Source organism: Sorex fumeus, unplaced genomic scaffold (assembly GCF_029834395.1).
Source record: "Sorex fumeus unplaced genomic scaffold, SorFum_2.1 ptg000044l, whole genome shotgun sequence".
NCBI classification, from domain to species: Eukaryota; Metazoa; Chordata; class Mammalia; order Eulipotyphla; family Soricidae; genus Sorex; species Sorex fumeus.
The window spans coordinates 58131591-58145053 of record NW_026606101.1 but is presented as its reverse complement, the minus strand read 5'-3'; the positions used below and the strand labels follow the sequence as shown (position 1 = coordinate 58145053).

General features: G+C 40.8%; 1 protein-coding gene across 2 annotated transcripts in view; it reads right to left on the bottom strand.

The window, feature by feature from the left end:
• CCDC50 (coiled-coil domain containing 50) overlaps positions 1-13463 on the bottom strand; it is a 75725-nt gene that overhangs the window by 23946 nt on the left and 38316 nt on the right. For both annotated transcript variants that reach the window (XM_056121533.1, XM_056121534.1), the window contains exons 4-5: positions 10171-10261; positions 393-510 (exon numbers count right to left, since the gene is read on the bottom strand). In XM_056121533.1, coding sequence (XP_055977508.1) covers positions 393-510; positions 10171-10261 — 209 coding nt within the window. The remainder of the gene's footprint in view (positions 1-392; positions 511-10170; positions 10262-13463) is intronic.

Genomic DNA, 13463 nt, shown 5'->3' with positions numbered 1-13463 from the left:
TTCATTGGTCAAGATATGAAAGCCAACATAGAAGTAAAAGCTCTGTCGCCAATTCATAGTGCAACTGATAGACAGTGTGCCTTCTTCCCTACCCACTCCACTCTGCTCTTTCGAACAGCACTGTCCTGATTTCCTCGAGAAAGTCCAGAGACTTATCTGTCACTTCCCCACCCAACTGAAGGTAGCATTCTAAATAGCTACAGTGTAAATTTTAAAAGCCCCATCCTGTCTTACAACCACCACTTTCAAGCTTTAATAGACATACAAATGGCTGTGGTGAATTCAGCAGGTTCATAGAGAATCCCACCCCTAATTGGAAAGGTGTCTGGGAGAAACTGCAAAGGGTATCTTCGGTTGACTCTAAGAGAAGGTCATGATTTGGACTTCGTTACCTCCATCTTCGTAATAGTAACTATCTCCATAAGCACTGACTCCAGAGGACTCCGGAAAGTGTTTCTTTCGTTTTTTCTCCTCCTGTAACTCCTTCTCTTGCAATAGGCGAGCTATGTCCTGTAAATAAAAATATGGGATGCAATTAACAGACCTGTAACCCTACAGATAGTTCTCTCCACATTTCCCTGCCAGTGGCAGTCTGTACTTTCTGTCTGGTATTAATCTCTGCCATCCAAGTGCCACACAGTGGGGCACAAAAAATGTGGGGTAGACTTTACTTCTTTTTTAAATTTAAATCAGCATTATTGAAGAACATTCAAACATAGAACTTCTAAAGCTGGTAATACAACAAAACCTGATAAATACACCTGGGCTTTTTTTTTTTTCCAAGACATTGATTGATAAGGCTGGTTAGGCAAGAAGAAATTTTATTTTTAAACTAATTTTGAAACTTAATTTTTTTTCAAGTTGAAGAACGACAGTCATAACTGAATAAGAGAAAAGAATCTTTCTACTGTTCCCTCAATGCTTCATCTCCAGGAAAGTTCTAACAGTTTCTGAGCAAGGAATAACATTCTTCCTCTGTCATGCCAGGGACCAATTGCCACCTATAAACAAAGATTTACACAAAAAACTACAATACCCTTAAGTAAATTTTATGTTAAATTTAACATTAGCACAAAGTTTTACCAATTCATTCAGATAGACATAACATTTTCTTATAAACAGTCTTACCTCTTCTTTTGAGACACTTAAGTGTACTGTAGTTTTGTGGTACTGGATTCCAACAGACAAAATAGATAAGGGCGGGGGGAATCAAGAAATGTGTAAATGTTATAATGATTATCAATCTAAGGAATAATCAATAGTCCAATTAGAATACTGTATGCAGAACACTTCTGAGAAAATTAAGGCTAGAAAGACAATTGAGGCTAGACCATAAAGCATTCTTTTATTGACTAAAAAGCTGATGTCTAAAAAGACATAAAGAGTTAGCAAAAATTGAGGGCTGAAGAATGTTTGAAAATGATTATTTTTATGGAAACTCCATAAAATAGCACATGACTTTATTCATGAAAAGCTTTCTGGAGAAGATTGGGGGGGTTCTCACCTTATTAATTTTTTTTAACAAATACTGCATGATGTTATTTATATGTGGAATCTAAAAGAGCCAAACTTATAGAAACAAGGAGTAGAATGATGGTTACCAGGGACTGCTAGATAGTAAAATGTAAAGATACTGGTCAAAGGACACAAACTACATTTAGAAGGTAATCCTATTTAAAATATAGATTTGAAATCTCCAAAGTGAAAATCTTTCAAAAATTATCTTTGATGAAGCTTATCTGCTTTATGAATACTTAGTCTTGTTACTCATTTGCTGCGTATCAACACAATTGTTACTTCTCAAAGCACTGATTTGTAAGATAGATTTTTATAAATGAATGGTGAACTTTGTATAATCATATAAGCACAGTCTTAGTAGGAGACCACTCTTGGTATAGTTAGTGTCTCACTTTCTTTGGTGTAGGAGGAAAGACCTTGTATCACCTTATTCTTAACAGTCATGGAAAATATGACAATACTCACTGGTGTCAATGATAAAATCACAAGGGATATTTAACTACTTCTTTATAGTATAATAAGGAATAAAGTGTATTGCTATTACTGATGATTTTTATTTATTTTTATTTTTCATTAAATCACCATGAGATAGAGCATTACAAAATGCTTGTAATCATGAACATGAACAAAAATCATGAACAGAAGTTCATGATTGAGTTTCAGTCATACAATGTTTCAACACCCATCCCTGCACCAGTGTAATTTCCCAGCTTTAGTGTCCTGTTTCCCTTCGATATGATTTTTAAATCTAGTATTATTATAGGTTAGGAAGTTATAACGGTCCTAAAATTTATGGTACTGATATATAAACTATGCCCACCACCACTACCATTGTCTTCATCTCTTCTAGTCTGCTCATTGTCCCCACAGTCCCTCCTCTGCCTGGTGACTTGTGCTATATTCCAATGTCAAGCATTTGTTCAGTACTGTATATGTCCTTATTTTGACTTTCTATATTCCAACAGGTGAGTGAAATAATCTATATTTGTCCTTCTCCCTCAGACTTCACTTATTATATCTTCCAATTCCATTCATATTGTAGCAAATGCATTTTATCTTTTCTTATAGCTGCCCACCCACCACCTGGCCCCCTGGCGCCATGTAATCCCATCAGCGGCCAAGACTCAGAGACTATAAAATCCAGCTCCCGGACGAGACCAGTACAGTCTCCTGCCCCCGCGCCTGGCTGTTCCTCGCTGCGGTCCCTTGGAGGGGAGCGGGTTGAGCTTTTCTCCCCACCCCGACCAGGGCTCTGGCAGCCGAAGACCTCCAGGACCAGCCACCACCATGCTGAGACCACTCTCCGCACACATGAAGGTACTGGCAGAGGGACAAATCCACGCGGGTTCCGGGGCTGAGATCTCCAAGCCTACTCGGATTGGAGTCGAGCATCCTCCACCCAGATCCTCCAAATTCCAGTAGGCGGAGGTCACACCCATCACTTGGCCCCCTGGCGCCGTGTAATCCCATCAACAACCAAGACTCAGAGACTATAAAATCCAGCTCCCTCATTCCTACTTTGGACAACTTGCAGGCTATCGAATGTAGCCTGCCCACAGGGCAGAGTCTGGCAAACTCCCTGTGGCGTACCAAATATGCCAAATACCAGTAACAATGATGGGTCTCATTCTCCTAAATAGCCTTGAAGATAATCTCAGGGCTAGGATGAAAGAGACGTTACTGGGGCCTGCTCGTGGCAATCGACGAATAACAGGATGATGAAATGAAATGAAATGAAATAGCTGCATAATATTCCATTATATATACATATATATGTTTACATATATGTGTGTGTGTGTGTGTGTGTCTAAAAACTTCTTTTTTGAGCCATTCATCTGTAGCTGAACTACTGGAACGTTTCCATAGCCCAGCTATTAAGTGCCACAAAGAACACAGGTATGCATTTATATTCTTTCAAATTAATATTTTCAAGATGCCAAAAAGTGTAATCACTGGATTGTATGAGAGTTCTATTGTTACATGTTTCAGAAATCTCCATCATGTTTTCCATTAAGATTGAAACAGATGACATTCCAACTAACAGTGAAAGATGGATGGCCAATAGCAACATAAAAGAGCGATCATCATCTCTTACTATGAGGGGAAATACAAATCAAATCCACAAAGAGATATTACTTCACACCAGTGAAAATGGCACGTATCAAAAGAAATAGAAACCATCTGTGTTGGCAGGGATGTAGCTAAAGAGAAAACTCTCACCCACTGCTGATTGGAATGCTGCCTGGTATGACCGCTATGGAAAACAATATGGAAGTTTCTCAGAAAAGTCAGAATAGAAGTGCCAATAAGACCCAGCAATTCCAAATCTTGGTATCTACCCCCAGAACACCAAAGTTTTCATTCAAAAACACACATGCACACCACTATGCATTGCAGCACTCAGCATAATTGCTAGGACAGGGAATCAACCTAGGTGCCCAACAAAAGATGAAACAGATGAGTGCAAAATAAAGGTGTGGAATGTGTTTCTCTCTCTCTCTCTCTCTCACTCTCTCCCTCTCTCTCTCTCTCTCTCACACACACACACACACACACCCCACAATGTAGCTACAAGGAATGATAAACTCATGCAATCTGCTGTAACTTGGATGGAACTGGAGTTCAGATACAATGTTAAGTGAGGTGAGTCAAAAGAAAGACAAAAACCAGTTGATCTCAGTTATCTGTGGTATATATATATAATAGAAGGGGCTGGAGCGATAGCACAGCGGTAGGGCGTTTGCCTTGCACGCAGCCAACATGGCCGACCCGAGTTCGATTCCTCCGCCCCTCTCGGAGAGCCCGGCAAGCTACCGAGAGTATCTCGCCCGCACGGCAGAGCCTGGCAAGCTCCCTGTGACGTATTCGATATGCCAGACACAGTAACAACAAAGTCTCCAATGGAGACGTTACTGGGCCCGCTCGAGCAAATCGATGATCAACGGGAGGGCCTTATTATTATTATTATTTAATAATAGAAGGGAATGCTAAGTTCTTTAAGGGGGGATACCTAGATCACTCTTAACCCCAGATTATAGAAATGAGTAGGACAGGGAAGAGGAAAAGTGGTGGGATTAGAGGGGCATAGAGAAAGAAGAGCTGGATGGGAAACAACAGGGCAGGATCAGGGGCGCTGGGTATATCAGTGGGGTAGAGGTGTGGTATATGTATATATCAAAACTGTAAGGAGCAGATCCTAAACTACAACAACCAAACTTAACAGTACGTCTCAAGGAGGCAGGTTGGGGGATGGGGGGGCACCGGGGACATTAACAGACGGATACAGATACTGGTGGTGGGATTAGTGATTGAAAATTATATATCTGAAACTCAACTGTGCATAACTATGAAAATCATTATGCCTTAATAAGAAAATTTTAAGGTATAAAAAAAGAAACAGGCATTAAAATTAAAAATAAATTGCTTGTTCACTTGCCAAAAAAAGAAAAATAGTATGAATTACAGTAGATTAATTTTTAATGTAAATTGGTTGCTAAGTATATCACTGAATAGTTCATATTATAAATGGTTTCAAATTACTGGATTCAGGCCACAGACTTTCCTAACAGCCGTGTTTACGTTTACTTATCCAAAATTAAAAGGCTTCCCTTAAAATAGTTGCACATTCAGGTATATCTGGAATTAGGTTTAACTTGTACTATAATTACAGTTGTCCACTGTCCTCTCTCTGGCCCCAAAAGGTAGGAAGTGTTTTTCTTTTCTTTTCTTTTCTTTTTGGTGTGGGGGTTGCGCCCAGGGTGCTCAGGAGCTATTCCTATAGGCTCTGCTTACTGGTGATCCCCAGCGAGGCTTGGGGAGTCTTATGTAGGGTCAGGGATTCAAAGCAGAGTTGGCCACAGCAAGCCAAGCACCTTACTCCTATACTTTTTCTGGTCAAATTATTTATTTAGGCTCTTTGGGTCACACCCAGTGATGCTCAGAAGTTACTCCTGGCTTTCTACTCAGAAATTACTCCTGCTTGGGGCACCATATGGGATGTTCAGGGTGCTGTGTGTAAGGCGAACGTCCTCCCCGTTTTACTGTTGCTCTGGCCCCATCTGGGCTGAATTATCTTTAAAAACATTAGCATTTTATTCCTCCTTCTCTTCCCTGTTGTGATGTTTGATTTGGTAGTTATGATTGTTGGGGCTGCACACATGCCTGTTTGTGATGCCTGCATGGTTCTTATGGTTCTTGCTGGCCCTTGCACACTCATCCCTGTGCTAACCAGGGTCTGTGCTTCCTGACTCTTGTGTTCACACATCCACTTAGTTGAGGGGCTCTGGGTGTTGAACGGAGCTGGCCACATCCCTTTTAGTGGGGCTTAAACACATCTGACTGTAGCATGGTTGCAAATTGCTTGTGGCATCAGGGATGACAGACACAGCTGCATCCTCCTCAACTTGGTGGCTCACAAATGCTGTTCATTTACTGCGGAAGGAAAGTGGGAATTGGGGCTTGGCCCACGTGGGCTATCAGAGATTGGAGTTTATGCGTGGAAGTTTTCAGCGCAGGGGCTTAAAACCCTTGTACTATTCCTCCAGGCCCCGAGAGTTTAAATTCTTTCTAGAAATGTGTCCAAAGTCAAGAATAAATTGTCTAGATAAGGGATGTAGCTAGGCAGTAGAGCACTTGTCCTGCAAGTGTGAGACCCTGGGTTTGATCCCCGGCTCTTTTCAGAAGAAAAAAACAACAGATGTTCAGAGACCAGAGATTCCAAAACGTACTTGGCCCATCAGCCCCTTTTCAGAACAAAATTACTGAGCCTCCCCCTCCCTCGCCCCAAATCTCACTTCTTAGAGGAAACAAATAGTAGGCACCCCTCTCCCTTTCCCCCCAGCACCACCGCCCTCCCTTGCCCCCCCCCCCCCCAACGCAGTTTGGCACCTTCCCAAATTAGGAGGCTACTGTTTACAACCAGAGGATTCCAGGCCCTACTTTGGGAAACAGATCTAGCCTGAAGTACCTTGGGGATCTTAGTATCAGGAAGTGTGCCAAGGGATGCAAACAGACAAAAATAACCTGGAACTTATGGAAGGGCTCACCAGAAGTGTTAAGCAGGCGTGTGCTGTATTGGCAAGATGATGAACAATGGTAACGGCAAGAATTATTTTTGTGACTTCTCTGTAACTTCTCGCTACAAAGTGTTGTTGTTGTTAGTTAGTTTTGGGTCTCAGTGATCAGGACTCCTAACTGTGCACCTAGGGATCACTCTGCCCATTGTACTACTGCCCCAGCCTCTAGGAGCAGTTTTTGAGGAACACTTGGAAGGCTTATTCCAATATTCATTACAGTGTATAGGGCAGTTTTACAGTTCAGGACAGTAGTCTAAGTGTCTTAGACATGATGAATGTTTAGAAATAATTATCTGGGGCAGGGATGAAGTGATAGCACAGCGGTAAGGCATTTGCCTTGCACGCAACCAGCCTGGCTGAGCCAGATTCGATTTCTCTGCCGCTCTTGGAGAGCCTGGCAAGCTACCGAGAGTATCTCTCCCGCACGGCAAAGCCTGGCAAGTTACCCATGACATATTCAATATGCCAAACACAATAACAACAAGTCTCACCGTGGAGACGTTACTGGGCCCGCTCGAGCAACTTGATGAACAATGGGAGGACAGTGACAGGTTTAAAGATGAAGCAGGGGAGAGAGAGATGGGAGGGAAGAGAGAGAGTGAGAGAGAGAGAGAGACAAAGATTGATTCATACATACTTAGAGAGTTTTATTTAAAAGTGGCTATACTAAATCAACTGAACACATATGCTATGGCTTTTCAAAACAGTACTTGATAAATGTGTATGCTGCGACCAAATAAAATGATACCAAAAAAAATTAATATACTCTTGTCAATCACAAAAATGATTTTCAATATTTCCAAAGGCTAGGTCCCCTCAACTGGGTACCCAGAGAGAAATACAACTACTGTCTTCAAGATGCCAGGTATAGAGACTTTAAGAGAAACAGGAGATAGTAAGAGAACAGACACCAGAGAAGGAGGGAGGCACAGGGAGGAGGAAAGAAGAGGCTCCAACTCCCAAGAACAAAAAACAACTTTTCCCTCCCTTTGTTTTTCAACTTTTCTACATCTGCAGCCCTGCATGGGACTGCTCCTTTCCTAACATCTGTGATCCGTTATGAAAAAACAATAAAATTATACCATAACAAAGAAGAAATGCTAATTTTTATAAACAAAAAGCAGCTTAAATACTTTTCGTGCATTTTCGTCAAAAAATTCTCTCCCAAGAGAACAGCGGCCTTTGAGTATTTAATTTTTGCTTTTTTTTTTTTTTGGAGAGTTATAAATTACCCAAGGGGCAGTGACTCCCAGAATCTTCAGAATCTTGTATAGATATGGGAGAAATACAGAGAGGAATTTTCCACTGTCCTGATGTTGAGTAGGAACCTACTAAGATTCCACAAGGAAGCAGAAAATCAAAAAAGTGGGGAATTAGGACAACTTGGGGTAACATAAAGTTTTTTTTTTTTTTAAAGAGCTGGCTAGAAGAAACTAGTGGAACTGGTCCTACCACAGTCTCCTATGAGGCAGCAGGACAAAAATAAACAAAGAAGCATTATCAACATCTGTCAATGATAAATTTTATTCAATGCAGATCTCGTTTGTTTAGTATTCAAGAATCATCTCACCATCTCATCTGCTGGGACTTACATTTTTCTAGTCTCAAAGAATCTGGCAATACAATAGCATTCTTATCTAAAGTAAAGACTTTAAAAGTCTGAACCAAGATTTTAAAGGATATTCTCACTCCTCACTGGATGTGCACAATCCCATGTCCCAGCCCTCCCCAATGTACTGGGGGTAGCAGAGGAGGGTAAGAGAACAGAAGACCAGTAAAGGCAAACATGTCCTAGGAGATCCCTCAAGCAGCACCATTTGGGGACATATTTAAGCTTGTCTTTACCCTTTCAAATTAATCAAGTGTCTATCTAAAGGAGAAATTAGACTGGCCAGTCAATCTACCATAAGGGCAGAATGACTGGAACACCTGGTAGGAAAGCAAAAAAGGACAGAGTGTTTATCGCAATATATAGCAAAGGCTTAAAAGCACACTCTGTCGCAAGCATCCCTTAGGGCACAATACAAAATTACCCTGATTTGTCCAATTTTAAATCTAAAGTTCTATGTGGTTAGGATGGTAAAAGTCACAGTTCAAGGTGAAAAGCTAGGATCCAATCGCAGACCTGTGTAACTCGTCTCTGTGCTTTAGGATGTGTCACAGTATATCTGGAAGCGGTCAAAAGACCTGATTTCTATGTTCTATGGCCAACTATCATAATTTGAAACCATTCACGTCTCCAACACCTAATTTACTCATCTGCACAACGCTTAGTTAAAATAGTATTGCCATAGATTAGTTGCTGTGATTGTGATTTAGGTTCTATATGCCTAAAAATAGTGGTTGGGTTTTTCTTTCTATCCCGTTTTTTTCCCGTTGAAAGGGGGTTAAAAAGAAAAAAAAAGTCACAGGACACCAGTAGCATTTATAAGGAGCCAACTTCATTACTCTGTTATTTTTAAAATAGAAGCTTTCCTGTCTACAAAATATAATCCCTTCTTTCAAGTCCCAGTTTCGTCCCCAAAGCAAAGTCCTGACTAAAGAGAGGCAATGCATCCTGCAGTAAGAAGGGCCCCTGTGTTGGTAACGGAAGGATCAAAAATAACCTTCAACCCTTACTTGCAGCTCTGATCATCACATAACCATGGGGTTTTTGTTTGGCTTTGTTTTGCGTGGCTACATCTGGCGATACATATATACACATATATATATTTTGTATTTATATATATATGTATACAGACACACACATAGAATCAGACTAGTTCTCTATGGCAGCAAATCAAAGGAAAGTAAAAATATGAACAGAAAGTGTTAATATTTTATATTAATAACATTGTGAGAGAAATGATCTCACAATGACTTCTTCCTAACTCATTTTGAGACTGCACTCAGGGTATACTGACTAAAGTTACATGAATAACTTATATACAGACACCAATGAGTTGAAAAGTAGCCCCATGAAATTTATTTCTGCCAGAACTACAAAAGCTTATTTTGGAATGGGTTTTTGCACATGTAATTAATTATGAAGCGGTGTTACTGAATTAAGGATGGTATTATTCTTATATAAAGCAGAGAACACAAAGATATAGGAAACATGGACACTTGATAATAAGAGTGAAAAGATTCAGTTACATGCCAAAAAATGTCAACAGCTCTCGGTAGGCACCAGAAGCTAGACAAAGGCAACAAAGGATCATTACTAATTGGCGGAGTGGCTTTGTCAACATCCTGAGTTCAGATTTTAATCTCTAGAACTGTCATGAATTTCTATTGTTTTAAGCTACTCAATTTGTGGTAATCTGTTATAGTACTCTGAGGAAACTAACTCACTTTATCTGTCAAGTCATCCACCCTCATATTTAAGGCTAATTATGGTATAAACAAGAAAATGTTTATGGATGAGGAACAATAAACAGTCTACATAGAAGACAATGCCTAGACCATGCACCCCCATAGGAGAAGCATTCTTCTGCCAACCCATCAACCTTCAATGAGCCCAAGTACACAGGAGTAATTGCTCATGAGCTGAATTATACTTCCTTCATTGGCTGAAAGGGCATTAAATAAAGGGTACCTCATCCTTTTTCTCCTGAATGCGCCGTCTCTCTGCCTCAATTGTCAGCTTCTCCTGGATTTCCTGGGCAATTTCACAATCTTGTTGCTCACTAAAACATCAAAATTGAAAATAACACAGTAAGTAAAATACAAAATGTTTTTCCCTAAAATTGACACATTTGCTAAATGTTCACTCTGAGCCATGATAATAACATACAAAGTGAGTCCTCATAACATACAAAGAAGTTGACATTGTCCTATTTTATAGATTAAAAGGAGAAAGAGACCCAGAGCAGTAAATTATTTTCTTAAGATTACAAAGGAAATGAGCAGCAAAAGCAAATTATCCCAAAATATTACAATCGAAAGCTCTGTGCTTTTCTTACTCTATTACCTCACCCTACAGAACCCTCTCAGAGATAGGCAGGCATGTCTTCTCAAGATTCTGAAAAGGAGATACAGTCTATCTGATTCATGTGCGCAAATGAATGTCCCTGTATTTATCTATACAAATGTATAGAATGTATACAGAAAAAAATGTGGCATGAACTCACTAAAATGCTGGCCACCTAAAGATGGCAATAACATTTTAAAATGATTTTTTTAATGAATCTCTTACGTACATGCACATTATTTTCAGTTTCAATAATATTTTTAAAATGGATTTAAAAGGGGAAGTGAATGGAGAGACAGCACAAGGGGCTAAGGTGTGCCTTGCTGAGACTCGATTTCCAGCACCATAGGATTGCGGGAGAATTGCTGAGAGTGACTCCAGTGACTCTGGAGACCAGAGCTGGGAGCAGTCCTGACCATCATCCCCCCAGTAAAAAATAAACATAAAAGGTGGAAGAACCAATGTATGTCTTATCTTTTGTTCCCAGTATAAATCTCTTTGGCCGCCCCCGTTCTAAAATCATAAAACCCAAATACTATACTGCTACCGTTACCACAGCTTTGGTTTTAGCATTCAGGCATTGAACAAGGTTCAACATCTGCTATGATTCCGGCACTCTGCCCAACAGAAGATACAGAAATGATTAAATTTCTGTTCTGTGCTCAGATGCTCACAATACTTATTTTTAAATCCCCAACCCCTCCCTCATTTGCTGTGAGAAACTGACCCTTCTATATGGTATCCCTACAAGATCAGTTCTAACAGAATTTGATCGCTCAGGGATGGATAGCAAATATGTCTTGAGCTGCTCACAAGCTTCTGATATTGGGTTTCAAAAACAGCAAAAGGAAGTTTAAGATTTTAGAATACATCTGCCAGAGCAATAGTACTGAGGGTAAGGTGCTTGCCTTGTACAGAGACATCCCATGTTTGATCCCCAGCACCCCATATGGTCCCTGAGCCTGCCAGCAGTGATCCCTGAGCAGTGTCACGAGTCAGCTCTGAGCACCACCAGGTGTGGTCCCAAACCAACAAACAAAAAGCCAGGAGCCAGAGTGATAGGACAGCTGTTATTGCGTTTGCCTTGCAATGCAGCAGATCCGGATTTGGTCCCTGGCACCCTATATGGCCCCAGAGCCCAGGTGGGAATGATTTCTGATGCTGGTGATGGAGTTGAGGTCGGGGAAATTGTATACAAGAAATTTGATCACAGCTGACTGTAAAGTTGGGTGCTATGAATAATTTTGTAAATTACAGTTCTGTCCTCCCATTGTTCATCGATTTGCTTAATCAAGCGGGCCCAGTAACATCTCCATTTTGAGACTTCTTGTTACTGTGGTTGGCACTGCCACGCAGGCGAGATACTCTCAGTAGCTTGCCAGGCTCTCCGAGAGGGGTGGAGGAATCAAACCTGGCTCGGCAAGGCTGGCTGTGCACAAGGCAAACGCCCTACCGCTGTGCTAATTACAGTAACTCAATAAAAAAATATTTAAAAAAAATTTAGACTGTACTACTAGTGTAGAATGCACCTTTATACAGTAGCATACAAATGATGGAGTTGCCTATAAATTAAAAAAAAAATGAAGTGAAGTTCAAGCTGAGCTTAACTAGTTTTAAATATATTTCCAAAAGGGCTGGTTTGGAGTCAGAGAGCAAAGGCACAAGCTTTGCATGCAGCTGATACTGCATGAATCCCCAGGATCCAAGGATACCCCCAGCAAAGCTATGTAGAGCCCTACAACCTCTGAGGAACACCCTGGTGACAAGCTGGACCCCACATTGAGCTACTGATCTGCTGGGTCCAGAGTCACCAGAAGGGCCACAGGCCTTTTGAGCACCTCCTGGGGGAAAAAGAATAATAATAAGAATCAGTTCCAGTATCTGAGATAATTATATGTAACTGAGGAAGCACGCTCAACTATGAAAGAAGTAGTTGGCAAGTATCATGCTTAACCGGGGCAGAGGCCCCAGAATTCAGATGGAGTGAAAAGTTCTTTCAAATCTGATATTTCAACCCTCCAATGATGTTCAGTGGACAAGCATGCCTGGGTGTGAAAATGTAAAAAATTTGTAATTTAATTATTTCATCCAGGGAAACCCCTCAAATAATGAAGATCTAGGCAAAACCAATATGATACCTGACTTTTTGCTCAGTAAGGACTTAGAATCCACTACTTTGCAGACCCTGATTTATATTCTGCTGGGTTCTAGTTTAATAATCCCTCCTTGACTCATAAAGTGACCATTATCCTAATACAACTCTTGGCTGATACTCTGTAGGGGAAGGGTGTCTTCCGATCTGGGGGACCAGGTGACATTCCTGGTGAAACTAGCTCAGACAGTTCAATGCTGAAGGCCAGTTCAGGAAGACATGCTGTGTTAGGAATAGAACTTGGGTCCTCATGAGTGCAAGGCATGTGACCTGAAGCCCTGAGGTACCCTAGCCCTCAATGGCTACATGAACTTCTGCCAATTTAGAACTGGCCTTCAACTCAGAGCACTGAGCATCAGAAAAGGCAATCATTTAAAATGGGAATGTTTTGGAACATTTTGGTTTCATCTCTGTGACTCTAGGCTTCCACACCTCTCCAATCTCCACCTTCCAATCAGGCCTCTGTGTCCACTTTCTCTCTTCCGCTCCATCTCTCTGACTCAGTGTCCTCAACTCAAATCAAATCTTGTCTTAAACTGATTATTGCTCAGTCTTACCCTCTCCAATCTTTAAACTTATCCACCCCCAACAGTAGGACCAACAAGAAAACATTTCTTCGGTGGTCCTGTCAATTGTTTCTTATATAAAATCTATTCAGACTGATATTCCTTCATATATGATTTTTATATGTGGCTTTTGACTATTTCTCTTTATCTCTCGTCTTTGTCCTTGCTACTGAATGTCTTCACTTTAGCAATATGCAAGA